Source organism: Prionailurus viverrinus, chromosome A1 (assembly GCF_022837055.1).
Source record: "Prionailurus viverrinus isolate Anna chromosome A1, UM_Priviv_1.0, whole genome shotgun sequence".
Taxonomy (NCBI): Eukaryota; Metazoa; Chordata; class Mammalia; order Carnivora; family Felidae; genus Prionailurus; species Prionailurus viverrinus.
This window is the reverse complement of record NC_062561.1, coordinates 94,585,905-94,613,869: the sequence shown is the minus strand read 5'-3', so window position 1 is coordinate 94,613,869 and position 27,965 is coordinate 94,585,905. Positions and strand designations below refer to the sequence as shown.

Below are 27,965 nucleotides of genomic sequence, written 5' to 3'. Positions count from 1 at the left end.
TCCCCCAGCCCAATGGCGCGGCTGCCGCGTCAGTGATGTGAAACCTGGCTCAGGCTCGTCCGGCCCCCGGTCCGCAGCCCATTACACCATCCGCCGCGGCATCCGCTGCAGCTGCTGTAGCCCGCGCAGCCAGGGAGGGCGGGAGGCGGCTCGGCGTGGCGGGGCGGGGCGAACGGCGCGGCCGGATTCATTCCTGTGGGGCGCGGGGCATGGAGGAGCTGTGCGGCTGCAGGCGGAGCAGGCCGGCCCGGGCGGCGGCGCGGACAACGGTTTCAATTTAAGGGGGGCGGCCCGAGCCCGAGCGGCCAGCGGCGGTGGGGAGGACCAGCCCCCGGGCAGGTAGTGGTGGCGGCGGGGGCCTGCCGGAGCCCGGGCTGCGGCCTGAGGCGCCCGCGGGGAGGCCTGGGCGGGAAGGGGAAGGAGGGCGCCCCCGGCAGCGGGCGGCGGGCCGGAGGCCCCCAGCTTCGGCGGCCCGGCGGGCGAGGGTCGTGGTCGCTCGGGGAAGGGGCGGCCGGGGTCCGGAGAAGGTGGCGGTGAAGGTTACGGAGGGGCACGGGGTCTGGGGGAACCTGCGATCCCTTGCGGGGTGGGGTGGGGGGGGAATCAAAATGGGGCGGGCGAAGTTAGAGAGAAGGCGGCCGGATTTCCTGAGAGCTTCGAGTAGTTTTAAAGGAAAGCGAACCTTGTTGGGCGAGGGCTTTGGCGTTGGCTGGCCGCGGTTTGTCGTGGCCGACCTTTTTGTTCCTTCTCGAAACCCATTCTGGCCATAGCGAGGCCTTCAGTCTCGCGCCCTTGGCTCGCTCCCCTCTGCAGATGTGAGGAAGAGAAACATTTCTGAACCCGCGTCCCTCGCCGCTTTCGGGTGCACTCTCCCTGGGCGTGTGCAAAGCAAAAACTAGAACAATGCTGGGCTGCTCTGGAGGCGAGAAAACCCGGTCGCCTGTAGTGTTTCAGCTTACCGTATATAGAAAAGAAACTGCCTCCCACCAAACCAAAACATTTGGGTCTGTGTGTAACCTTTTTGTAGTCTTTCCCACCGTGTTTTGGTGGCTTGAGTTGTCCCTTAAGTATGGGACTATCCGGCCCCCTCCCTCCCCCTAGGAGTAGAAATTAAGAAAACCTAAACTGTTTTTGCCTTTACCTATGGAAAACTCACAAATCCTCCCCCCCCCCCGCCCTTTTTTTTTCTTCCTTTTCCTAGTTTGGTGCTCTGGTTTTCAGATGTTGGAAGGCAGTAAGACAGAACACACTCTCCGTGGTTTTATATCCGTTTGGAGTGCCGTGATTAACATTGAACTTTGGTTCCTGTAACTCTTGCCTGTGTCCGTAGAGTTAGGCTGGGGCTTTGCTTTGAAAGATAAAAAAAGCGCAGCCAGCTCCACCGGACATAAATGGATCTAAAGACCGCAGTGTTTAACGCAGCTCGGGATGGCAAACTCCGGCTTCTCACCAAGTTGTTGGCAAGCAAATCCAAAGAGGAGGTTTCCTCCTTGATCTCCGAAAAAACGAATGGGGCCACGCCACTCCTGATGGCCGCCAGGTACGGGCACCTTGACATGGTGGAATTCCTCCTAGAGCAGTGCAGTGCCTGCATAGAGGTCGGGGGCTCCGTCAATTTTGATGGCGAAACCATCGAGGGGGCCCCGCCGTTGTGGGCCGCCTCTGCCGCGGGACATCTGAAGGTGGTTCAGTCTTTGTTAAATCATGGAGCGTCCGTCAACAACACCACTTTGACCAATTCAACCCCTCTCCGAGCCGCCTGTTTCGATGGCCATTTGGAAATAGTAAAGTACCTTGTGGAACACAAAGCCGATTTGGAAGTATCAAACCGCCACGGGCATACGTGCCTGATGATTTCCTGTTACAAAGGACACAAAGAGATTGCGCAGTATTTACTCGAAAAGGGGGCAGACGTTAATAGAAAAAGTGTCAAAGGTGAGTGCAGCCTCTTCCTTTCTGTGTTTTTTAAGTGTTTACCATCGTTTTCAGGAAGCTGGATGCATCACTGTAAACAGTGGGCGTTGAGTCAGCCCACATTGACAGACCTGTTCCGGCTAGGTGTCCCTTCCAGCATAACCTTGTTGGTTGTTTCTCTGATGTTTGAGAATACGCTGAATGAGTGTGATAACAAGCCCTCAGTCGCTGTGTTAAGTAGCATTTTCCGTCTCTTATTTGGAGTACTCTCCAATTCCCGGGTTCCCCAGACTTACAGGGGATGTTAGTGACAGTTGACCTGAGCCTTTAGGCTTGTGTTCAGTCTACTTGAGAATATACTTCAAGGTAACGTATTTTTTTTTTTGCCTAGATTGTTTTGTTTTTTGTTTTCTGTTTTTGTTTTTTAAAGAACCCCGGTGTAGTAGAAACTACTATATTTAGTGACTCATTGTCTTGTGTCTTGGGTAGGCATTTCATTTGTTATTTTGTCAGGGAAGGCCAGGCCACACTGACCTGGAAGGATTAGTGTCAGTGGAAAAAGAAAATCTGTCCCCTTCTTCTCTTAATTTATTGTGTGGCCAATAGAAAACCCTTTCACGTTGAGCATGTATTAAATATAGCGAGAGAGAAAACAGATTTTAAAATATGCTACAAAACTGAGCACAGAACAAGGCGTGGATTTGTTGGCTAGCAACAGTGTCAACACCTTTGTGGAAAAGAAGGGCTCAGGTTCACAACTGTGTGTAATTTTCAGGGATGTAATAAACCTAAAGCAGCAAATGATAGTTGCGAAGCTTTTTTTTTTTTTTTCCCTAAGCTCTCCAAGACAGCTGTTTTGATAGCGTATTTTGATGCTTGGAACCTTTTTTTTTCCCCTTCAGCATGTTTGTTTATACAATAGCAAAGTGATTCACAGCCCAATTTAAAAAAAAAAAAAACTATTAAAACTTAAAAGGAGACTACACACATGGAACGAAAAATTCAAACAATTCAAATTGATTTCCAGTGTTTACAATGAGAAAGAAGTCTGATTTCTAGACCTCCAGCCCCCTGCAGCCTCTGTTTGTAAGCACTCTCCCTGTTTTTGTGTGTTCTAGAGATAGTCTGTGCGATGACAGTATACTTGTCTATGTCTCTTCCTCCCTCTTTCCCTTCTGTTAGTTGATGCATATTATTTTGTTGTTGTTGTTGTTTTTAAACCTTTAATTATCTTGGACCTCATTCAGCTCCAACACACAGAACTGCCTCATTCTGTTTCATGGCTACACAGTATTTCATTGTATCAATATACATAATTTATCTAGGCCCTGTTGATGGACAGTTAGGTCACATCCAATATAAGCAGAGCTTCTGTGAATATTCTTAAACAAAAGTGTGGCTTTGCACACTGTGTGAGAATAGCTGTATTATAAATACTTACAAATGGAATTGCTGAATCAAAGGGTGCATTTATCATTGTGGGAGCCTCTGATTGCCTTTTGGAGAGCCTACACCACACAATTAAGGGACACTACATAGTTATTGGACATAATTCACTGAAATTAGTATGATCTTTTTAAAAAAGGCAGGCTCACTGATTTTCTGTAAATTTTTTTTGTCAGAGAAAATATAAAAATCTCACAAAATTCCACTTATAGACAATCCTTTTGAAAAATATTTCTGAATTTATCATAGAGATACATGTATGTAATTTTATTATATATGCTCTTCTGTAACCCTTTTTTAGCTTAATAAATAATATCTGTAATGTCACTAATTACAGCCTTTTAATTTCAGTAGCTGCATACTCTCCTAATGGAGGGTTATCTTCTGTCTTTTCAGTAGGATAAAAAACGTTCCTGTAGACATTCTTTCTTACCCTTTTTTTCATGCGTTCTTGCTTGTCTTTGAGGTGGGTTGTTGGCTCAAATGACAGCATGACATTTTTGTTTGTTTTCAACACATTCTTTTAAAGAAAGCCTGTTTTAAGAGGACAGTTACTGCTTACGTGACCAGGTTACCATGGGAAATGCTTTGAAATCGTAAGTAGCTGAGAGAGGGTTAAAAGGTATGGCTGCTTGGGGCGCCTGGGTGGCTCAGTTGGTTGGGCCACCCGACTTCTGTTCAGGTCATGGTCTCACTGTGAGTTCGAGCCCCACAGCTCAGAGCCTGGAGCCTACTTCTGATTTTGTGTCTCCCTCTCTCTGCCCAGCTCCTCCCCCCCCCCCCCCCAATAAATAAAATAAATAAACATCAAAAACAAAAGGTATGGCTGCTTGTTTAGGCTTGTTTGATTTGTTGTTTCTTTCGTTTGGGTTTTTTATTCATTAGCCTAATAATACACAGATTGTTAAACTTACATATTTAAGTAAAATTGTTTTAAACCCTTAGGTCATTGGAGAAATGAGTCCTGGTACTGTTTCCCCTATGGTTTTTAGAGGTTCTTTGTCTACTTCTGGAGACAGAATGTGTGAGACACCTGTGCCCTAAACAGATCACATTTGTGTGAGCATTTTCCCCTAGTAAACTGAGTGGTATCTCCCTCAATTACCTTTGCTCTTTCGGAAGAAGGTTCCTTTTATCACCATCATCACATAGCTTTGCATGTGAGGACATGTATGCTGACTCTTTTGGTCAAATGATCTAATTCTAGAGTTGTTTTTTCTTGCTGTATCAGTATCTACCACTTGTGGCTTTTACAAAAAATTACACTTACCATGAGAAAATAATTTCGTACCAAAAATTATTTTCAGATAGCCTTCTTTATACATATATATGTATGTATGTGCATATACACGTGTATATATATACATATATGTGTACATATACATACATACATATATATGTATGTATGTATATGTACACATATATGTATATATATACACACACATATACATACAAATATAGTATTTTAAAAATATATATAACATGTATCACTTTGTGTGCATTGCTTTTACCTGTCATGGTGTCTTTTAAATTCTTTTTTTTTTTTTTTTTTCAACGTTTATTTATTTTGGGGACAGAGAGAGACAGAGCATGAACAGGGGAGGGGCAGAGAGAGAGGGAGACACAGAATCAGAAACAGGCTCCAGGCTCCGAGCCATCAGCCCAGAGCCTGACGCGGGGCTCGAACTCACGGACCGCGAGATCGTGACCTGGCTGAAGTCGGACGCTTAACCGACTGCGCCACCCAGGCACCCCTGTCATGGTGTCTTTTAATTTCAACAGTGATTTTTTTTTAAGTTTACTTACTTGTTTTGAGAGAGAGAGAGAGAGAGGGAGAGGGTGAAATGGCATAAGTGGGGGAGGGTCAGAGAGAGAGAGAGAGGGAGAGAGAGAATCTCAAGCAGACTCTGCACTGTCAGCATGGAGCCCAATGCGGGGCTTGAACTCATGAAACTGAGATCGTGACCTGAGCTGAAACCAAGTCAGATGCTTAATCTCCAGAGCCACCCACACACCCCTTGACAGCGATTCTTAATGAAAATTGGGGGCTGATTAAAGTATATATGTACCCTCCTGCACTCTGATCCTGAAGCTTCCATTCCTTGATAATCACTCTCTTACTGACTCTAGATTGTTTTATGGGTTAATGCATAATAAAAAACAGGAACCAGTTGAATCTAAGGGGAACATTGGAGAAGGATCTATGCGATAGAACATCAAGAAAGGATTCTGCCCCCCTCCCCCCATTTTTCCTCCTGGCCAAAAAGTGGAAAAGACTGGTGAGACTAGGGATAAAATAGAATAATTTCTTAGGAAATTGTGTGTGTTCACTGTTGGAAATGGTTCTGAAGAAAGAAGACATTGGCAGATTATGCTTGGTCTGCCTAAATACAAAAAGCACATGACCTCTACGTTCCATTGTATTCCATTGTTTTTTTGCAGTCACGCTGTCTTCTATTCGATACATGGTAATATTCTATTCGCAACCAACTCGTTACCTCTGGAGACAGTGGGTTCTTTCTTTTCCCCTGGCATTCAGAAAGGAGAAAAACTTTGAAATATTTAGAAATACTTCTCCGTTTTAACACAGCATTTGATGTTTGAAACAGGAGAGCGGGTTGCGTAGACTACAAATCAGAAGTGATTGAACAAGCCTGTGTCAGAGTGATCACATTTCAGCCCTTCACGGTTATGGTCATCTTTGGCTTGCTTTGTTTTTCCTTTTTTTTTATGTTCTCGTTGTTCAGTTCAGAATAGGGTCTGTAGTACAGTTAGGTGCACCCTTCAGTTCTGCTTTTACACCCTGATTTGATTGGGGAATTGAGCGGCTGAAAGTGATTGGAATGCCTCAGAGCAGAAGAGCTTCTCTGAGTCGGGACTGGGAACACTGGTCCTAGCAGGATCCTCATGCTATCCTCATGCATGGCTTAATCTTTTTAAATACCCAAGGTAAGTAGGTTAATTGGTAATAAGATAATCACTGAGTTTTCTGTAGGCAAGGCATTGTGCTGGACATTGTGGGAGGCTCTGAGAAGACACAGGACGTCACATTTGCCAACTGCTAACGGGTTAGTATAAGTCCACGCTGGTGGATTTTAGAAGAATGGGATCTTCATGGAGACGCCGAACTGGGCCTTGAAAGGATTTTTGGGGTTCATATCGCTAGAATGCATTTGGTACAGTCTTATGGCGTGAGGAAGGGCACATTGAGAGATCTGCTTGGAGGGTCCAAGAATTGGAAAAGGCATATTTGGACCAAAGGGCGCTCAGGGCTAGATTGAAGTCTAGATAAAGGAGTTTGATTTTATTCTTTATGTAGAGGTAAGGCAGTGAAAGTTTGCGGCTGGTGTTTGTATCCATGTGTTAGAAAGAGAGCCTGGCCTGTAGTGGGTATTTGGTAAATGAGTTTGTTGAATGACTGTGCTGGATGTAAGAGAAAAAGGATTATACGCTCCTTGTTGGCAGGGACTGTTGTGTTTTTCTTTCACTATGGAAATAAATACACACATGGAGACATGAAATAAGAAATGAAGACTGTAATTGTGAAAAAAGAGCAGTACATGTGGGTCTCCAGGGGATTTCTTTCTCCTCTCCTTTGTTTTCTGCAGTAGTTTAAAGCAAACCCTAGGCATATTATATTAGTTCTGTCCCATAGGATAGGCATTTTGGGGTCTAGGTGTATTTCAGTCAAGAAAATCTGAAAAAAGAAATCTTATTGTTTTTTTTCTTGTTTTTTTTTTTTTTTCACCCACTGTAGCTGCAAAATTATTTTAGATAAGAAAATCTGCCCCATAAATTAAGAGCTGTTGATACTAACGTAAAGGACCAAGAGGATACCCCTTGTCACCTAGGTAGTTTATTTCCCTGTACTTCAGGACTCTCTGAGACTGTTGGAAGTAGTTCTATTTTCTTTCTTGACTTTGAATATTCTTCTCAGCTATTGGTTCACCTTAACACACCTACTTCCAGAGAAGAGGTGAAGAGAGGGACATCAAATTTCATTCTGTTTTCTGGCATTTCTGTGTTCATTCTGATTTCATAATAATGAAAAACAACAACTTACTAGTTGAATTCATTCACATTCAAATCCCAGAGCATCAAGTTGCTCCCTTGAGTGGTTCCACGTTCATTCTTGCCCTCTTGTGTCCCTGAGCGTACGTCTCTGTATCCCCAGGGAGACTTGATATCCTCCTTGGAGAAGCGAAGCTGCAGAAAATGTGTAGATGGAGCCCAGTGGGGAGATAGCCATCGTGTTCCTCTGCGCCTGGAGATTGGATTTTGAACTGTGAATCCTCACAAGTGAACCGAAGTTGGAGAAAATAAGTAGATCCTGAACACTACTGCTCTTTTAGGGCTATTGGCAGTGAGTTGAGCTTAAGGCTGAGGTTAAGTTTTACTTCTTGACCTTTGGGTACAAGTGGGACTGTCACCAAGTCTGTCTTTATCAGATTTTCCTAGATTAAAAAGTGTTTAAAACAAAATTCAGGAAGCCTCTGGCATTCTAGAGACGAATGCTCCTGAGACATTAGGAAGGTATGTGATGGAAGATAGAGGTGGGAACCAGCCTAGGTAAAGAAGCCATGTGGGTGCAAATCTGAGGAAGACATGTCTCTTCCTTTTGTCCCCCACCGTTAGGAAGAATGGCCAGGAAAGGGAGTTTGAATGAGTCTCAATTGTAATGTTGATGTTTCATCAACTGACATTGTGTAATTTTCATCACATTACACTATACTGTTGATTGCTTTTAGTCTGGATTCCTAAGCTCAGGTCGTCTTAGCCTTGAAATTGCACCTGATGTCAAGACCCGTCTCCTAGGCACTTCTGATTCCCTTTCAGTCATAAGAATTCATCTTACTTCTGGATGCATATGTTTTTAGCATTGAACTTGTTGGAAGCTCAAGGACCTGTGTCGTTAAATTTCCATATGCTTCGAACTCAGCGCCTTATACACAGGATTAATGAAGGGAGGGCACATGGTAACCTTGGCACAGTTTGTCCTTGATTCTGTTTTGATTGCTTTTTTTTTTTTTCCTTCAAACTCCTGTTCTCAGGTATCTCTGGTGTTAGCATAAACATGGGGAAGGGAAACATCCTGAGCAGAGGAACTTTCTAGTGCCTCTCTCTACCCCTTCTAGTGTTTCTCTCTACCTCTTCCCTTAACACATACCATTTAGTTATTCCAGGAATAAAATACTTGGAATCAGCCTTGTTCTGCAGCTGAATCGCAGGCCCCCTCCCCTCCTTTGCAAGTGAGCCTCTCACGGTCCCAGCCACAGAACTGAAGAGTGGATGGCAGGCACAGTAGGCAAAGAGCAGTGGTGAGAATTGTTCTTGTGCATTTCCAGTAAGTCTGTTACAGTTAGAGACCCTTTAATTGCTGTTTATAAAAGTCAGAAGTTTTTACCAAAAATGCAAGTACTTTGATCTTAAGACAGCTTTGAGACGTACTGTTCGCCCATTTAAGTGTGTGAATCAATGTGTATTCACAGAGTTGTGTGGTCATCACCACAACTACCTTTTCATCCCCCACCCGCCAAAACCCATATCCAGTCATACTCACTGCATCCCCTCTCCTCTCCCACCCCAAGTGCAGAAACCTTAGGCAGTCACTAATCTTTCTGTCCTCTAGGGACATAGGCCTGCTACGGACATTTCATATAAATGGAGTCCTAATATGTGGTCTTTTATGATTTGCTTCTTTCCCTTAGCATATTGTTTTCAAGGCTTGTCCATTTTGTAGCATGTTCTTTTTATTGCTGGATAATCCCTTGTGTAGATAGACCACATTTCTCCATTTATCAGTTAATGGGCATTTGAATTGGTTCTGCTTTTTAGCTATTAGGATAAGAATGCTGATAAGAATATTCATGTACAAGTTTTTGTGTGGATGTTTGCTTTCATTTCTCTTAGGCATATGTGGAGGAGTGGAATTGCTGGGTGACATGGCAACTCTCTGTTAACCTTTTAAGGAACAGCTAAACTATTGTCCAAGTGGCTGTACCGTTTTACATTCCTGTCAACAGCCTAGGAGAGTTCCAGTTGTCCACACCCTCTCCAACGTTTGTTACTACTATTTTTTCTTTTGGAAGGGGGAATAGCCATCTCAGTGGGTGTGAAGTGGTATCTCATTGTGGTTTTGATTTTGATTTCACGTGATGATGTTCACCATTGTGTGCTTTTCATGTGCTTATTGGCCATTTGTTTATCTTCTTTGGACAGGTGTCTTTTTGCACGTTTTAAAATTGGGTTATCTTTTTATTACTGAGTTGTAAGAGTAATTTATGTATTATGAACGCAAGTCTTTTATCAGATATTTGATTTGCAAATATTTTCTCCTATTCTGTAGGTGTTTTTTTCACTTTGTTCTTTTTCTTTTTTTTTTAAACTTTTTAAACGTTTCTTTATTTTTTTGAGACAGAGACAGAGCATGAGCGGGGGAGGGTCAAAGAGAGAGGGAGACACAGAATCCGAAACAGGCTCCAGGCTCTGAGCTGTCGGCACAGAGCCTGACGCGGGGCTCGAACTCACAGACCGTGAGATCATGACCTGAGCCAAAGTCGATGCTTAACTGACTAAGCCACCCAGGCGCCCCATCACTGTTATTTTTCTAAGTAAATTTATTTTTTAAAGAAAATGAGAGAAGTTAAGAGTAACGGAAAGGGAGTCAGGTATACCATTAAAATAAGAGGAACAAGTGAAGTGAGTACTTATAACAAACTTAAATTTTTTTTTTTTTTTTGTAAAAACTGAAGTGATTATAAAATGTCTCTCCCTCCCATTCCTTTTTCCTTCCTTTCTTTTTATTGAAGTATAGTTGACAGAACATTGTATTTGTTTCAGGTGTACAACATAGTGATTTGAGTAATAACGTACGCAGTGTTCATAGTGAGTGTGGTTACCATCTGTCACCACGCCATGTTACTACAGTATTATGGGCTGTATTCCCTGTGCTGTACTCTGTATCCCCATGACTTACTTATTTTATAACTGGAAGTTTGTACCTATTAATCCCCCTTAGCTATCTTGCCCATCCCCCCTTGCACCCTCCCTCTGGAAACCACCTATATTTATGAGTTGCTGTTTTGGTTTGTTCATTTTGTTTTTTAGATTCCACGTACAAGTGAAATCATATGATCTGTGTCTTTTGCTGTCTCACTTATTTCACTTACCATCCCTTTTGTCCCATCCATGTTGTCATAGATGGCAAGATTTCATTCTTTTTTGTAGTTGAATATTACTCCATTGTGTGTGTGTGTGTGTGTGTGTGTGTGTGTGTGTGTGTGTGTATACACAGATGCACACGCACCATGTCGTCTTTATCTGTTTATCTGTCGATGGACGCTCAGGTTGTTTACATATCTTGGCTGTTGTAAACAGTTCTGCCATAAACATAGGGGTTTATGTATCTTTTTGAATTAGTGTTTTTGTTTCCACAGTGGCTGTACCAGTTTACGTTGGTGTTTTCACTCTTCTGATAGGTATTATTCACAGCAATTTGGATTTTATTTTACAAACTGATTTCTTAAATATTCACCTTGTAGATCACTTAGATTTGACTTAAACTAGAAAATTGTTAAGAATACACTGCAGGGTTTACTGATATCCTTTATTACAAAGGAAAGTTTCTGAGGGTCAAACGGTGTAATTTAGTCATAGAACACACCCTTTTCCTGCTGTGGCATAGAATTTTCTCATTCACGCATAAGGTGGAGTGGAGATACTTGTTTTTCTGTGTGGTGTGAAATAGGGCTGTGACCTAACCCTCCTTTTCAACTTCTGTTCATGTGTCTTTTTTTTTTTTAATGTTTATTTTTGAGAGACAGAGACCAAGTTCGAGTGGGGGAGGGGCAGAGAGAGAGGGAGACAGAACGTGAAGCAGGCTTCAGGCTCCGAACTGTCAGCACAGAGCCCGATGTGGAGGTCGAACTTGTGAACTGTGAAATCATCACTTGAGCTGAAGTCGGATGCTGAACCGACTAAGCCACCCAGGAACCCCCCTTTTTACTTTTTAATGTTTATTTATTTTGAGAGAGAGCACAGTGTGGGAGGTGTAGAGAGAGAAGGAAAGAGAGAATCTCAAGCAGGCTCTGTGCTGCCAGTGCAGAACCCATCACGGGGCTTGAACCTATCAACCGTGAGATCATGACCTGATCTGAAATCAAGAGTTGGATGCTTAACCATCTGAGCCACCAAGGTGCCCCTTCTCTTTGTATTTCTTGATATCATTATTAGATGTGTTAGTTTAATGGCAGACACCTATATGACAAACAGGAAAATAAGATTTCTCTTCTGTTTTGAAAATAAGATTCCTCCTCTGTTTCCCTGGCGCTCATAGTAGCAAAGACCAGCAGCGTAGGCATCACTTAGATCCACCCTGGATCACCTGAATCAGAATCTGCATTTTACTGCGATCCAGTGGTGATTGTGCACATTAAAGCTTGAGAAGCACAACTTTATTTGACTAAAACACATACACACAAAACTTGAACTGTGTGAGAACTTTACAAAACAGCAAAATTTCTTCAATTGATATTGTTAGAAAAAGCAGTTTATAGTAGACATTTTGTATTTGTAAAACATTGTATAGCCCTTACGAGAACATTTTTGTTTCAATAAAAATAGAAATTGGGAGTGGTTTAGGAACTGACTTAATTCTGATCCTGGAGAGCCTAAGTAATCTTATTCAAATGGAGATAGTTATAAATTCTGTGTTGAAGTTCTTGTATGATTTAAGTCGTTAGTTGATTGGTAACAATCTCATGCAGACAATCACTTATTTATTGTTTAGTCAAGCCCAAAACATCTGGTGTGGAGCCAGGGAACTGTTAGGGCTCCAACTAGTTATTACTCAAAATACTAGTTTGTTTTTGGATTACTTATTTTAGGAAAATATTGACCCCTTCGGTAGGCACCTCAACTTTCACAGTGGAGTGTAGTCTCATGTGCCTGCTATCACAAGATTACAGGTCTCTAGAATTAACAGCAGCCAAGATTGGCGCTTGTAGAAAGGTCTTCTTGAGAAATACTGCCATGATTTTTGTTTATTTTTTGTTTTATTAAGTTTTTATTTTAATTCCAGTATAGCTAACATACAGTGTTACGTTAGTGTCGGGTGTACAGCATAGTGATTCAGCGCTTCCACACATTACCCCGTCCCGGTGCTCCTCACGGCAAGTGTGCCCCCTAGTCCCCATCACCTATTTCACCCATCCCCCGAGCCCACCTCCCTTTGGTGACCAAGCGTGCGCACCTCCGTCTCCTTCCCTTAGTGTCCATCCCAGAAGCCTCTCAACGAGTAGGGCTACCTTTTATTCTTCCAGATCCTTCGCACTGTTTCTATGTTCAGTTATAGGGTTGAAAAGTAATACATTTAAGATCATACTGTGTTAACTTTCTGCATACATACTTTAACTGAACTAACACTTGGACCGTTAGCTTGATTTTTAAGAAATGGCCTTTTAACAGACATGCCTTTTGAGAAATCATAAGCATTTTCCATAATGAATTCAGTGTCAGAAGTTTTATTTTTTCTTCAAATGAACATGTTCTGAGTCAGGCATTGAGAATTATATAATACAATGTTTATATTCTTTCTTTTTTTTTCTTTAGTTAAAGGTAAATTAAATTTCAATGCTAAATATCCCTAATTTCATCTAAGGTGCCTGGTAATATTAGTATTTATTTTTGAACCTTGTGTTCTATTTTTAATTGGCTTTCTTACTCTGAGGACACAAAATTAAGACCTTATGAGGTAGAGATAGCGAATCTTGTGTATTATGGAAGCATTTTTTTTTTAAGTTTATTTTTGAGAGAGAGCATGTGTGCATGAATGGGGCGGGGGGGCGGGGAGAGAGAATTCCCAAGCAGGCTGCATACTGCACACTGTCAGCATGGAGCTCGACTCAGGGCTTGAACTCACAAACCGTGAGATCATGACCGAAGCTGAAATCAAGATCAGATGTGTAATCGACTGAGCCATCCAGATGTCCCTGGAAACATTTTTAAGAGGCACATAACCCAGGGAAAATGCTTCAGTTGAATATTTAGTAGCGCTTGGCACATGATGTTATACACCAAGAGTTTGTCATTAATAAACCTAGCAAAAATTAAATACAATTTTATTGGTCTTTGATGTATAATTTAGCAGAGGTTAGTCATCAGGACATAGTTAACTTGATTTTTAAATTCAACTTGTTAGATATTTTTCACAAGAACTTGCGTTTAATACTGAAAGCATCTCTCTCGAATGAAACAATAGAGCAAGGTATATATCATAAATATAGCAGATAACTGATCAACATTTTATAAAATGCATAGAGAAAGTCAGACTAATAGTCCCAGAAACTGGAACGTAAATAGACTTGTCATAAAAGAAAATAAAGTTTGTGAACAGACATGGGAAAATGCTCTGTGTCTCTAGGTATAGAAGTAATATAAATAAAATTCGAAAATTCATTCTAGTACCAGAAAGAAAACTATAAAAGTGGAACTTTTATTTTATTAAAAAAAAAAGTTTTTTTTTTCAATGTTTTTTTTTGAGAGAGAGAGAGAGAGAGAGCGAGAGAGAGACAGAATCTGAAGCAGGCTCCAGGCTGTGAGCTGTCAGCACAGAGCCTGACCTGAGGCTCGAACCCACAAACCGTGAGATCATATCCTGAGCCGAAGTCAGACGCTTAACCAACTGAGCCACCCAGGCGCCTCCTATAAAAGTAGAACTTTTAAAAGATTGTCTAATTACTTTGGAATGAATTAAAGATGTATTTTAAGCTTTCACACATTTGTGATTCTATTTTAAATTAGACATTACTTTTTTTGTCATTTAGTTATCGAGGTATAATTTTATACAATAAAACTCATCTTTTTTAGCAAATAGTTCCGTAAGTTTTGATACACATACACTGCAGCTTGCCCACCAGTATAGTAAAGGTAGAACAAGGGTTCCTTCATGCCCCTTTGCAGTTAGCCCCTCTCAATCTGGCCCCTGGCAGTCACTGGTCTGTTATCTGTCCTTATAGGCTTTTAGGCACTAATTGTAATAGTGAAAATCCTGAAGCTCTGCAGACATCCATTGACGGGAGGTGTTTGTGTTAACTTGGTTCATGCCTCCTTGCTTGAACTCACCATAGAGCCGTTAATAATGATCGCGTAGTATCCATGGAGTTCATGTGGACCATGTACCTACCGGTAGCCCATCATGACAAAATGACAGATGTAGGAGAAAAGCAGGAAACAGTTGTAAACAGACTGATTAGAACTTTATCAAAACATCTATGTAGAAAGACTTGGAGACTTCAGACAAAAATTATAGTTGCTTTAAAATTACGCCTTTTTTTTTTTTGCCTCCCTTTTCTAAACTTTTGAGTCAAGGTCTAGACTATAATTCAGAAACATTTTTTCAGAGCTTTTAGGACATGAAGCTGTGGTGGTCATATACATAACTTGTTAGAGTAATTAAGATTTCTCTCCTGAGATTTTACTTTTTAAGCTTACTTTATCCCGAGTTTGAATCACTTTTTGTGATACCAGCTATTAAAAATTTAAGAATCTTTGGGCGCCTGGGTGGCTCAGTCAGTTAAACGTTCAACTCTTAATTCTGGCTCAGGTCATGGCCCCAGGGTCATGGGATTGAACCCCGTGTTGGGCTCCACGCTGAGTGTGGAGTTGCTTAAGATCCTCTCCCCCTCTCCCCTTCCTCCCTTCCCCCCCTTCCCTCCTTCCTCCCTTCCCTTTTCCCCACTTGTGCACTCTCTATCCCAAAATAAATAATAAATATTTTTTAAATGTTCGTTTATTTTTAAGAGAGAAGGATAGAGTGTGAGCGGGGGAGGGGTAGAGAGAGAAGGAGACACAGAATCTGAAGCAGACTCTAGGCTCTGAGCTGTCATCACAGAGCTCGATGCAGGGCTTGAACCCACCAACTGCGAGATGGTGACCTGAGCCAAAGTTGGATGCTTAACAACTGAGCCACCCAGGAGCCCCAATAAATAAACATTTTTCAAAAATTTAAGAATCTTACCTTAGCCTTAGCAGTGTGCTAACTGCTAGCTGGGATACAAAGGAAATGTTACATGGGGTCTGTATACTTTAGGAATAGACTGTTAAGGTAAGAAAACCGGTTTGTGTGGCAGTAATACTGTACTATTAGAAGATATGACATAATATTATAATAGCCCATGTAGTAGGGTTACCTACCAGGATAAGTGATACATTTATTCACTAGGCATTCTCAAAATGACAAATCGATGTGGTATAAACAAGATGGCCTCTTTGGGCAGCTGAAGTTTCTGTTGAAACTTGAAGGACAAGAAGTTAAAATGGTAAAGAAGGAAGAGTGTATTACAGGGAAATGAAAAGCCGAGGCGTGGACACGAGTGGGATTGTCCCCCGTGCTGGGAGGGACACTTAGGACAGAGTGACAGGAAGCAGAAGTGGGGTCTCTGCCATGTGAATGATTGATAATGTCTTTTGAATGAGAGTGTTGACCAACTATGGCCCGGGGGTCAAATCCTGCCCACCTCCTGTTTTTGCATTGCCTGAGAGCTAAGATGTTTTACCTTTTAATGGTTGGAAACAAATTTAATGAAGAAGAATATTTTATGACTCATGACAATGCCATGAAAGTCATATTTCAGTGCCCATAAGGACATTTTTGTTGGAAACCAGCCGTCCCCATTCATGTAACGTATGGTCCCTGGATACTTCTTGACATGGCAGAGTCGAGTGGCTACAACAGAGACCTTACAGCTTGCAAAACCTAAAAATAACTGTCGAGCCCTTTATAGAAGAAGTTTGCCAGCTCCTGGCAAGATTCACAGTGCAGCATTCGTATTGGACGTGCTGATAAATGAGGCTGGAGAAGTAGGGTAGGGTAAAATCCACTCCTCATAGTGTGTCTTACGTGTGTTACCACTAACCAAGATTCAGCTTTACTTCACATGTTTTTTCTAAAACTATGGATTTCTTCCTTGTTGTCCTCCCACCCTGCACAGATAGTGCCTTGAGAATCAGTGCTGTGGGATTCTTCAAGCCATCTTAAAGATTTTCAGCTGTTTCTTTAGAGGAAGCATGAAGGGTGTCGAGTTGGAAAGTAACATGATCAGTGGAGTTTCATTAGGAGGTTTGGCTTGTATTAGATAAAACTTACTCATCAGATTTGAGGACGACTAGCATTTAAAATATGACCCCAGGAATGAGCAGAGCACTACGATGGTGATTGGGAGGCATGGGTGTGTGTTCTATTACTAATGTCTCTGTTTTCTATTTGTAGAATAAGTGTTTTCTCTGCCTGCATAGTTATGGATGTAAGATGACAAGGGGGCAACAGTTGATACATAACATTTAGGAAAATAAAAAATGCTGTGCTGCCGTATGGATACTGTTTTCTTCTCTGATGTCTGCTTTTTATTATTTGCTTCTGCTTTCTCTGGGTTTAATTTACTGTTTTTCTCCTTTACTTTCTTGAGATGGAAGTGTGGCCATCTTTTTAAAGCCTTTCTTCTTTTCTAACATGTACCTTTGAGCACAATTTCAGCCATATCCCACCAGATCAATTACTTAAGGTTTTTGTTCTCATCCAGTTACAAATATTTTCAGTTTTTCCATTGGGATTTCTTCCTTGACCTGTAGGTTATTTAGAAGTATATATTTAAAATTTCAAATATATGGAGATTTTTCTAGCGTTTTGTTGATGTTGGGGTGTGTGTGTGTGTGTGTGTGTGTGTGTGTGTGTGTATGTGTTTGATATCTAACTTGCATTGTGAACTTAGAACATAATCAGGGATATCAGTCCCTTGACATTTCTGTGTGACTCTCTTTATGGCCAGAATGTGGTTGGTGTTTCTATTTTTCCCTATATCCTTGGAAGAAAATGGTATTCTACAGGTGTTGAGTCCAGTGTTCATTTATGTATGTCTGTTAAATCATGTTTGTTAATTGTGTTCAAAATCTTCTATATCCTTACTGGTTTCGGTCTTCTGTACTGAGAAGTGTGTTCAGGTGTACTTGCCCGATTGTGCATTTGCCCGATTCTCCTTGGAGTTCTGTTGATTCTTTGCTCTATGTAATTCAAACCTATGTTCTTAACTCAAAAGAAGTTTAGAATTACAGTATCTTTATGTTGTTTTGAATTTTATATCCTTATAAAATATTTCCCTTTATCTCTAATTAGCCATGCTTTTTGCCTTAACGTCTGCTTAGTTAGGATCTGCTTAGTCCTTTATTTTATTTATTTTTTTAACATTTATTTATTTTTTGAGAGAGTGTGAGTGGTAGAAGGGCAGAGAGAGAGGGAGTCACAGATTCAGAAGCAAGCTCCAGGCTCTGAGCTTTCAGCACAGAACCTGATGCAGGGCTCAATGAACCGCGAGATCACAACCTGAGCCAAAGTCGGCTGCTTAACTGACTGAGCAGGCACCCCAGTCCTGTATTTTAATATCACACAGCTTCCTTATAGTTACTTTTTGCATAGGATATAAATTTTTTTCCCTTTTTTTCCTCTTTAGCCTTTTTCTGCCCTTGTATTAAAGGTTGTGTCTCCTGTAAGCAGCATGTAGTTGAGTTTCATGTATTTGTATTTTCAGTCTGACATTTTATGTCTTTTAATGGGAACATTTTGTTTGCTTGCTTTTAATGTAATTACTAACATATTTGGATTTTAATCTCTATTTTCTGATTTTTATTTGTCCTATCTGGTTTGTGTTCTTTGTTTCTCATTTTTTTGTCTGAATTCTTTTTTTCTTACTTCATTTTCTTTCTCTATATTAGAGACTACATAATAATGACATGCTGCATATCCGCTGTTATTTTATGGATTACTGTACTACCTTGACTTACCAAAGGAATAACATAAATTTCTTTTTTATTTTATTTATTTCTTTTTTCATTTTTCAAATTTACATCCAAGTTGGTTAGCACATTGTGCAATAATGATTTCAGGAGTAGAATCCAGTGATTCATCCATTAACGTATAACACCCAGTGTTCATCCCAACAAGTGTCCTCCTTAATGCCCCTTGCCCATTTAGCTCATGGGCCCCCCCACAACCCCTCAAGCAAACCTTAGTTTGTTCTCTATATTTAAGAGTCTCTTCTGTTTTGTCCTCCTCCCTGTATTTATATTATTTTTGCTTCTCTTTCCCTTATGTTCATCTGTTTTGTATCTTAAATTCCACATATGAGTGAAGTCCTATGCTATTTGTCTTTCTCTAATTTCCCTTAGCATAATACCCTCTAGTTCCATCCACATAGCTGCAAATGGCAAGATTTCATTCTTTATGATTGCTAAGTAATAACTCCATTGAATATATATACACTGAATTTTTATCCATTCATCCGTCGATGGACATTTGGGCTCTTCCCATGCTTTGGCTATTGTCAGTAGTGCTGCTATAAACATGGGGGTGCATGTGCCCCTTCGAAACATCACACCTGTATCCCTTGGATAAATACCTAGTAGTGCAATTGCTGGGTCGTAGGGTAGTTCTGTTTTTAATTTTTTGAGGAACCTCCATCCTGTTTTCCACAGTGGCTGCACCAATTTACATTCCCACCAAACAGTCCACGAGAGTTCCTTTTCTTCACCGAAGCTTGTTATTTCTTGTCTTTTTGATACTAGCCATTCTCACAGATGTGATGTGGTATCTCAGTGTGGTTTTGATTTGTATTTCTCTGATGATGAGTGATGTCGAGCTTTTTTTCATGTCTCTGTTAGCCATCTTGATGCCTTCTTTAGAAAAGTGTCTATTCAAGGAATAACATAAATTTCCGATTTTACCTCTGTCCGAGCCTTGCAAACATGTTTAGAATAGTTGAACTCCACTTACCCTCCTTTTATGCTGTTGCTGTGAAGCATTTCATTGCTCTGTATGCATTTCAAGCCCTACAAAGCACTGTTCTTTCCAAAGTCTCTATTTCTTATGTATTTATCCCTTTTATTGATGCTTCTGTCCATATCTCGATGCTTCCATGTGGCTCATCTTTCTTTTGCCTAGAGAGAACACCCCGTAGTATTTAGGTCTGCTGGTCATAAGTACCTTGGTTTTTCTCTTTTCGTTCTTGCCTGAACCAGTGCTTCATTTCACATTTATTCTTGGTGTGGGTGTAAAATTCGAGTTGGCGCTTCCCTTCCTTCAGTGCTTTTAAGATACCATTCTGTTGACTCCCAAGTTCCTATTCCCCAGGAGGGCTTGGCTCTCAGCCTAGCAGCTCTTTTGCAGGTGGTTTCCACCTGTGCTCTGGTTGTAACGTTTCTCTCTTTGCCTTCGCACTGGGCAGTTTTGCTGTAGTGAGCCGGGAGGTGATATTCTTTGTATTTCTCTGTCTTGGTATTTGTAAGACTTCCTAAATTTGTGGTTAGTACTTTATCAGCTTCAGGAAATTCTCAGACTTTAGCTGTTTAAGTATGGCTTTGGGCCCATTTTCTTCCTCTAGAATTCTGGCTTTCAGGTTGTTAACCCTCTGACATCGTCTCTCACTGTCCCTGCTTTGCCAGCTTGTCCCCTCCATGCTGCTTTCTGTATATTTTCACCTCACTTATTGTCCAGTCCCTCAGTCTCTCTTCAGCTGTATGTAATCTGCTTTTAAAGCCACCCACTGAGGTTTTCAGTTCTAGAACATCCGTTTTGTTCCTTTTTTGTAGTTTCCACTTTTCTAATTCTCAGAAATGTTTTTTAATCTCTCATACTTTGCGAAGCATAATTATTATTCCGAGGTCTGTGTCTGATAACTATATTATCTGGATCTTCTGTTGGGCCTATCAGCTCTTATTTGTCTTGGTTTTGTGTTGCAGTTCCTTTGATTGGATACTTAACATTATATATAAAGAGTATAAAAAAAATAATTTGAGCTATAGCAAATAGACAATATCTTCTCTAATTACTATTTGTATTTGCTTCTGGCTTTTGACTAGTTTAACTAGCAATCCCGAATTTCCTTAATTCAGTATCAACACGATCTTAAATTGGATTTAGGTTCCTCCAGTACCTGGTTTGTTTGCAGTTTGCCTTAACTGCTAGGGTGCAGCCCTTCAGAGCTATGACTCAGGGTGTACGGTGAGGGGGGAGGGGGGTGCAGGGAGCAGTTCAAAGTTCCCTTCTTAGTGGGTTCTGGACTCTGGTTTTCTCCCCTGGCTCTGCCAAGTTGTCAGAAGCTCCACTCAGTTTTTTACTAGCTGCTGCTTCCAGAATTGGTAGAGGCCACTGGGGGAAGCTTCCCCAAATCCTGAACTTCTCTAATTTTCTTTCTGCTCCCGGATGTTGTCCACTTTTTAGCTCTTTGCTAAATCAAACAGATTTTTAAAAATAAATTTTTCAGCTTTTCTAGTTCTTACCGGGAAGATTGATCATACTCTGCCATTACTAGATGTGAAACTCTTCTGTATGTTTTTTATTTTTAAAAGTCATCTTTTTCAGTCTATGGTGTATTTCAGTACAGCAATTCAGTTAATTAAGAAGATGACTTCTCACAGTCTAAAATTCTGATCAAGAATATGTCAATATGTTTTAAAAGAACACAGCAAAATTCTAAGTCAATTCAGACAAAAAAAAAAGAAAATGACTTCTCTTGTATTATTTTTTTTAAGTTTATTTATTTTGAGAGAGACACATATGGCACGAGTAGGGGAGGGGCAGAGAGAGAGGGAGACAGAGAATCCCAAGCAGGCTGTGGGCTGTCCACAGGGAGCCCAACACAGCACCCGAACTCACGAAACCAAGGGACCATGACCTGAGCCTAAACCAAGAGTCGGATGCTTAACTGACTGTGCCACCTGGTGCTCCTTTTGCATTCTTATTCTTGATTTTATATGACTCTGAATGGAGAAGAATGCCATTGAAACCTTATGTTTCCCTTATATTGTCTCTTTCTTAGAGGAAAAAAGTACTATTTGGGATTTTTAATTTTAAAAGTTTTAAAAATACATTTAGTAGTAGCTGTGTTTTTTAATGGAAATTATTTTGAACAAATGAACGTTAGTAGTCAGAAGCTCTGGGCTCTCTGAGTGCTTGGTTATATACACATTGCTAAAACATGCCATCAGACACCATTCCATTGTGGACCTTTGAAATCTTGAGTCAGAATAAATATGTGCAGATAGTCATGTAATTCCTGTAGGTATCATGGAAGAATAAACAGGATAAGCCTGTGGAAAGATTAAAGTCCTAATGTGTCATAACTTGCTTTTTGGAATTGTAGTTAATAGATCTGTTATGTGAAGTATTCAAGTTTAAACCAGTGTTTAGTACACCTGCTGTGTCAGCATCCCCCCACCCTGAGCCGGCCTCCCCCCCCATGTCTGGAGGTGAGTCAGCATACCATTATAATCATGGCTAAGATGTATTGCGGTGACGTAATGAAGGGTGTGCAGCTGGATCCTAAGGGGGGGAGGCACAGGTGGGGTCGAGAGGAATCTTTGCAGGCTTTTTTCGCTGTCTCCTTGTCTTAAGAGGTCACACACAGCAGTTTTCTGCCCAGGGAACCCCATTAGAGACTCAGAGCCCAGGGGTTTTCTTGGAGGCTAGTCACATAGGCACCCTTTGCGGAAATACCCCAAATTCCAGGCTCTCAGAAGGAAAGCAGGTATTCAGCATAAACTATATTATCAATACAAACAGGAAGCCACTCTTATCATTTAAGGAGGATTTTCTGAACTCTTCACCAGACGAGTTCTCAGGTGTCAGCTGAGGGCTGTCCCTTAGCAAGCAGCTAGTTCTTTCTGAGGATAACCAGTCTCTGCCAGCTATGTTAACTCTTTTCTGCACATGTGCCTGAAATGACTCACTGTTGAAATTTTTTGCAAACACCGTGTAGAAATACCAAAGGTCTGTGTGATAATTTTTGTTATGATAACTGGTAAAATGTTTGGCATTGAACTCGGGCAACTGAAATACTTTGGTGGTTGTATTGTCTTCATACGTTGCATACAGGCTTTTACAGCATGTGCCTGTTGTCCGTTTTAATCCACGTGTGGGAAGAACAAGACCGCGTCAGAACATTTAGTACATCTGAAAAAAATGTTTAAAAAATTAAATTACCATGGGAAGTAATCCATCATGAAAGGATACTTCAGATGTCTCTTTTAAACTTCATAATGAACCACCCACATATTTTTTTCAGATTTTAGTGGACTTGTTTTTCTTACGGGAGCTGAGGAAAGTACTTTGTCACCGAGGATTTTGACTAAGACAGCTTACCTCCCCATTTGACAATCAAATATTGAAAGACATAATTTCTGACTGCTATTAGAATCAAACTAGAGGATCTTAGATATCATGGATTCAATTTCTTGTTTTTAAATGTGGAAGCTGACCCAGAAAGTTAAGTGACTGCAGAGTTGAATAGCTGGTTAATTTCATTTCATCACTTTTGAGTCAAAGAATATGCACTTGAAAACATTATTTAAAAAACCCAAGAGGCCATGGATTAATTTTGAATTTCATTTAGTGACTTGGATGATCCTTTCATGCCTAATTTGGTCATACAGTCACCAAACTTAACAAGTGTTTATTTAACTTCCTCTGTGTGTCAGACACTAGTTTTAGGTGCCGGGATAATTTTTTCTCATGTGTAGTCAAATTGATGTCCCACAAAGGGCGGCCTGGGACTGCCTGCTTCTCTTTAGGTTCCTCATGTGTTCCGTTGTACCCTGGTCCCTCAAAATCTGTTATCTCTTTCTTTCCTCTCCTTAAGGTAATACTGCATTGCACGATTGCGCGGAATCTGGAAGTTTGGACATCATGAAGATGCTTCTCATGTATTGTGCCAAGATGGAAAAGGATGGTTATGGAATGACTCCCCTTCTCTCAGCAAGTGTTACTGGTCACACAAATATTGTGGATTTTCTGACTCACCATGCCCAGACGAGCAAGACAGAACGGATCAATGCTCTGGAGCTTCTGGGAGCTACATTTGTAGACAAAAAAAGAGATCTGCTTGGGGCCTTGAAATACTGGAAAAAGGCCATGAACATGAGGTACAGTGATAGGACTAATATAATTAGCAAGCCAGTACCACAGACACTGATAATGGCTTACGATTATGCCAAGGAGGTAAACAGTACAGAGGAACTAGAAGGTCTTATTGCTGACCCCGATGAGATGAGAATGCAGGCACTATTGATTAGAGAGCGCATTCTTGGCCCTTCGCATCCCGATACCTCTTACTATATTAGATACAGAGGCGCAGTCTATGCGGATTCTGGAAACTTCAAACGATGCATCAACCTGTGGAAGTATGCTTTGGATATGCAGCAGAACAATTTGGACCCTTTAAGCCCAATGACCGCCAGCAGCTTGTTATCTTTTGCAGAACTGTTCTCTTTTATGCTGCAGGATCGGGCTAAAGGCCTGCTGGGCACCACTGTTACATTTGACGATCTTATGGGCATACTGTGCAAAAGTGTCCTTGAAATAGAGCGAGCCATCAAACAAACTCAGTGTCCGGCCGACCCATTACAGTTAAATAAGGCTCTTTCCATTATTTTGCACTTGATTTGCTTATTAGAAAAAGTTCCTTGTACTCTAGAACAGGACCATTTCAAAAAGCAGACGATATACAGGTTTCTGAAGCTGCATCCGAGGGGAAAGAATAACTTTAGCCCTCTTCATCTGGCCGTGGACAAGAATACCACGTGTGTGGGGCGGTACCCTGTTTGTAAATTCCCATCTCTGCAAGTGACTGCCATACTGATTGAATGCGGTGCTGATGTGAACGTCAGAGACTCCGACGACAACAGTCCCCTGCACATCGCTGCTCTCAACAACCATCCAGACATCATGAATCTCCTTATTAAATCAGGTGCACATTTTGATGCCACAAACCTGCACAAACAAACTGCTAGCGACTTGCTGGACGAGAAGGAAATAGCTAAAAATTTGATCCAGCCCATAAACCATACCACCCTGCAGTGTCTCGCTGCTCGTGTCATAGTGAATCATAGAATATATTACAAAGGGCACATTCCAGAGAAGCTGGAGACCTTTGTTTCGCTTCATAGATGATGACCGGACTGTATGTTCTGCACTGTCAAAGCACGAATCGGTAACAGTTGTTTCATAAACGAGCACTGTTGTGATGACACCAGCATTCACTTAGCTTGATCTCCTCGTGCTCTCATTGGCTAAAGCATTAGAAGCATCCGATTGACAGGATTGGTTTCCCAGTATTTAATATAAATATACCATATAATATATTGTTGGTGAATTATTGAGAAATGTAATGTCCTCTTCAAATTTCTAAAATTGTCTGCCAAAGGCTTACCTGTTCTGGTTTTGTTTGCTGTTGGGTGTTTGGGACAGAGTTCACCGTTTTTCAGTGGTGTCTTTATACTTTACTGGTTTGTGAATTTTATACAATCGAAAAATCTTTCTTTTTCCTGCTTCTTCCTTCTCTTCTCCAAGCTTCTTCCCCGTTTCCGCTTCCTTTGTTTTCCTAACCATTTCTACTTCAGAATTTTTCCCCCCTTACGGACCCATGCTAGGTCGTACACCCTCTCCGGACCTGTTAACCATTTGCAGTTACCATAAGTGCTTTATCTTCTCTATGCACCGGCTTAAACTTGACTGTTGTATGTTAGCACATTTTCTATGCAGCAGTTGGTCAACTTCGACTCAAAACACTGTTAAGTTTCGTTACAAAGTTCATTTTATGAAAGTGGTACTCTCTGTAGCATGAGTATTTAGAGCTACAGGTTAGCTACCCGAGCTCAAGCTCTTTTGTTTCTTTTTTTTTTTTTTTTTTCTCTCTTTTTCTTCACTTCTGAGGTTTCTCTCTCTACTCCACTGAAATTATCGTGTGCTAAATTTGGGAAACAAATCTATTCTAACTCATTAACCCAGTTGAAATTTAGGTCTGTCATCTTAATATATCATGCAGTACAAGGAAGAATCTTTATAAAGCGACCCACCTTTCATGCTGCGCCAGCATTGGCCCGCTTGTGCTGATGATGTGATTAGGTGTAGAGCATTTGCTTAAATTTAACCTCAAAGTTTATCATACAGCTTTAATGAGTCACATTGACATAATTCAGCACTTGAACTGCAGATCACTTTTAGTTACCAAAAGAGCTAAAGCATGTCAGTGGCATGATGCTTGCCAAGCCAGATCTAGGCATCTAGGATAATTAAGGTATTTTAGTATGCAATTTACTGCCCTAGTATCAGAGGTCAGTAGAGTGTCCATTCTTTCTTTCTTCCAGCCTAAGTATACCTTTAAAGATACCTTGCATGAATTACTTTGGTCTCAGTTATTTGTCACTGTAGTTAAACACAAAGGTTGCAGTGCTTTCTATATTCCCTTACTGAAAGTTAGCTTCACTCTGCTTTTCTTTTTTTATGTGTCGTTCTTTTTGTTCGTTTGTTTTCTGCGAACAGCTTTGCTAACACCACCACACACAGAAAGGGCTCTTTTAAGAAACGATAAGTGAAAAGTATTAAAAAAAAAAAAAAAAGATTCAGGTAATTCTCATTCAGCACTTTATTGTTATTCAGAATGAAATTTATGATGGCACATTTGCCCTGCAAATGTCTTAATGAAATTGTTCTGAATAAAAAAGCTCCTCATTTGTTGGAGAAAAACTCAAGTTTACCTGTGAGTCGAATGAGCTGGATCACTTGGGTTTTTGCTTCCATTTTATTCTGAGGGTTTGATGTAATGGTATTTAAGGAGTCATCACTGCAAAGAATCACATTAGGTTTATTTCATCTTTATTCAGTACAAAACTCATAATGAACAGTAGTAAGTAAAACATTAGACTTACTTTCTGATTAAATAATTGAGGTTTAATTTTTTTTTTTTTAAGATATCTTTACTAGGTTGTGAATTGAATTTCACCATTGAAAAGGGTGAATGGGATATAAATGGTCACTCTCTAGCCTTTCGATGAAGAGATTTTAAAACCATATTTACCACGGACAAATTTGATGGGGTATTTGAGCTGCCACATGTATTAGTAATTTATGATTTAGACAAATATGCTAGAACTCTCAGACATCAGTATTTTGAAATCATTTGCCTCTGACCTTGTGGTATAAGAATTATATATGCATGAGCTACTTTTTTTAAAAAGGGAAACTTTGTAAGTACAGTAAATCTACACCAGTAGATCTCAGTAATTTGGGGGTAAATGATGAGCAATTGGATTTTTAAGTGATTTAACATTTTCCCCTCTTTTTTGGGAGGGGATAAGAGGGCTTACGTGCTCGTATAGTAACACACACCTCACTGTACTTTATAGGTGAACTTGAATCATACAACTTTAGTGGAACTAAGGATTTCTTGACGTAGCCTTTTCCACCACTAAATATTGATCACTTAGAACAGTTCTTCGGCTTTGAGAACTGAAATGCCTTATTTCAGTTTAGGGTACAGTTCTCTGTTCGCCATCTAATGCTGTTCGGAGCTCTTGAAAAATCCGTTAGTTTGATAGCTGAGAATGGTCCATGATTTCATTCTGGAGGAGGTTGGTTAAGAAACGTGACCTTGGACACCGTTAAGGCCTTTGTCTGAAAGTATTCTCACAGTCGTTCTTGACTGAATTAAAAAAATACTTAAATTTGTGTTCCTTTTTTTTAACCACAAATGAGTACTTTAATACTTGATGAGCTAATTGTACTTGTGGGATTCGAACTAAACTATACTGTAACATGGTGATGTTGGCTGGGGTCTGTAAGTTTCGGTGACATTTCTGTACAAATGCCCTGTAAGGCCTGCTGAATTTCCAATGTTCCGCTCTTGATCATTCCTGGAAGAGAAGTGGTCATTTTACTCAGATTATTAGATACCAATCTACTTTATAAAGACAAGTGGATTATAGGTTTAAAAAAGAGTCATTTTCTTACCCATAAATCTGACATGGGCATAAAACCCAAATCAGCAAAAACTAACATGGTGCCCATGACGACTTTGAAGTTAAGCAATTGCTCACTGACAAAGTTACTACCTTAACGTGTAATATCTTAGAGACCCCGCAGCTACTGTGACTTGGGAAAATTCTTTAAATTTGTATGTGAAAAAGTAGCTCTTTAAAATCATTTTGCCCAGCTGAAACCTTAGGTTGAATTTTACAGGTAAAATAATCCTTGTAATTATCAGAATTGTGGGAACCAGATGAGATAATAACCATTTTCTCGCGTAATGCGACGGCAGCATTCTTGCATGGAACTTTAACCATTTTAGAGTTAGATCCTAGAGAAACTAATTGGTCGTCATCCTTTCTCTTTCTTTTTTCTTCTCTTTTTTTTCTTTTTGCCCTCATATATCACTAAACAACTAGTTTCTCCCTTTTGTCACTTCCCATTGCATATTTTTCAGAAGAAGTACTGTATTCAGATGCCAGCCAATAAGTTGTCACATAATGGAAAATGATATGCCACAACATTCATTGTAAGGTTTAATAAAATTAAATTTGCACCAAATACAAGCGTATTCTTATTAACTCTTAAGACTGGATGCTTTGATAGTGTACTTCTGTTTCCAAACATACCACCTCGGTAATTTATGGTCAGAACTGTTAGAGATAGCATTATTGTTCATACTTCTGTGTAAAAAACAAGGATGGATTTGTACAGTTTGTTCTAATTTCTTTTCTAGTGAAAACCACAGAAATGAAGATAG

The 27,965-nt window shown here is 40.5% G+C and overlaps 1 protein-coding gene across 2 annotated transcripts; it reads left to right on the top strand.

Annotated features, from left to right (window-relative positions):
* FEM1C (fem-1 homolog C) lies at nucleotides 1–27,766 on the top strand. Of its 2 annotated transcripts, none has more exons than XM_047867234.1 (3): nucleotides 1–339; nucleotides 1,202–1,935; nucleotides 23,043–27,766. In XM_047867234.1, exons 2-3 carry the CDS (start codon nucleotides 1,392–1,394, stop codon nucleotides 24,350–24,352), a joined length of 1,854 nt encoding a protein of 617 aa, XP_047723190.1. In that variant the 5' UTR covers nucleotides 1–339; nucleotides 1,202–1,391; the 3' UTR covers nucleotides 24,353–27,766. The 2 variants fall into 2 exon arrangements, with proteins under 2 accessions (XP_047723190.1, XP_047723198.1); XM_047867242.1 differs by having other exon boundaries at nucleotides 1–342.
* The last annotated feature ends 199 nt before the right edge of the window (nucleotides 27,767–27,965 follow it).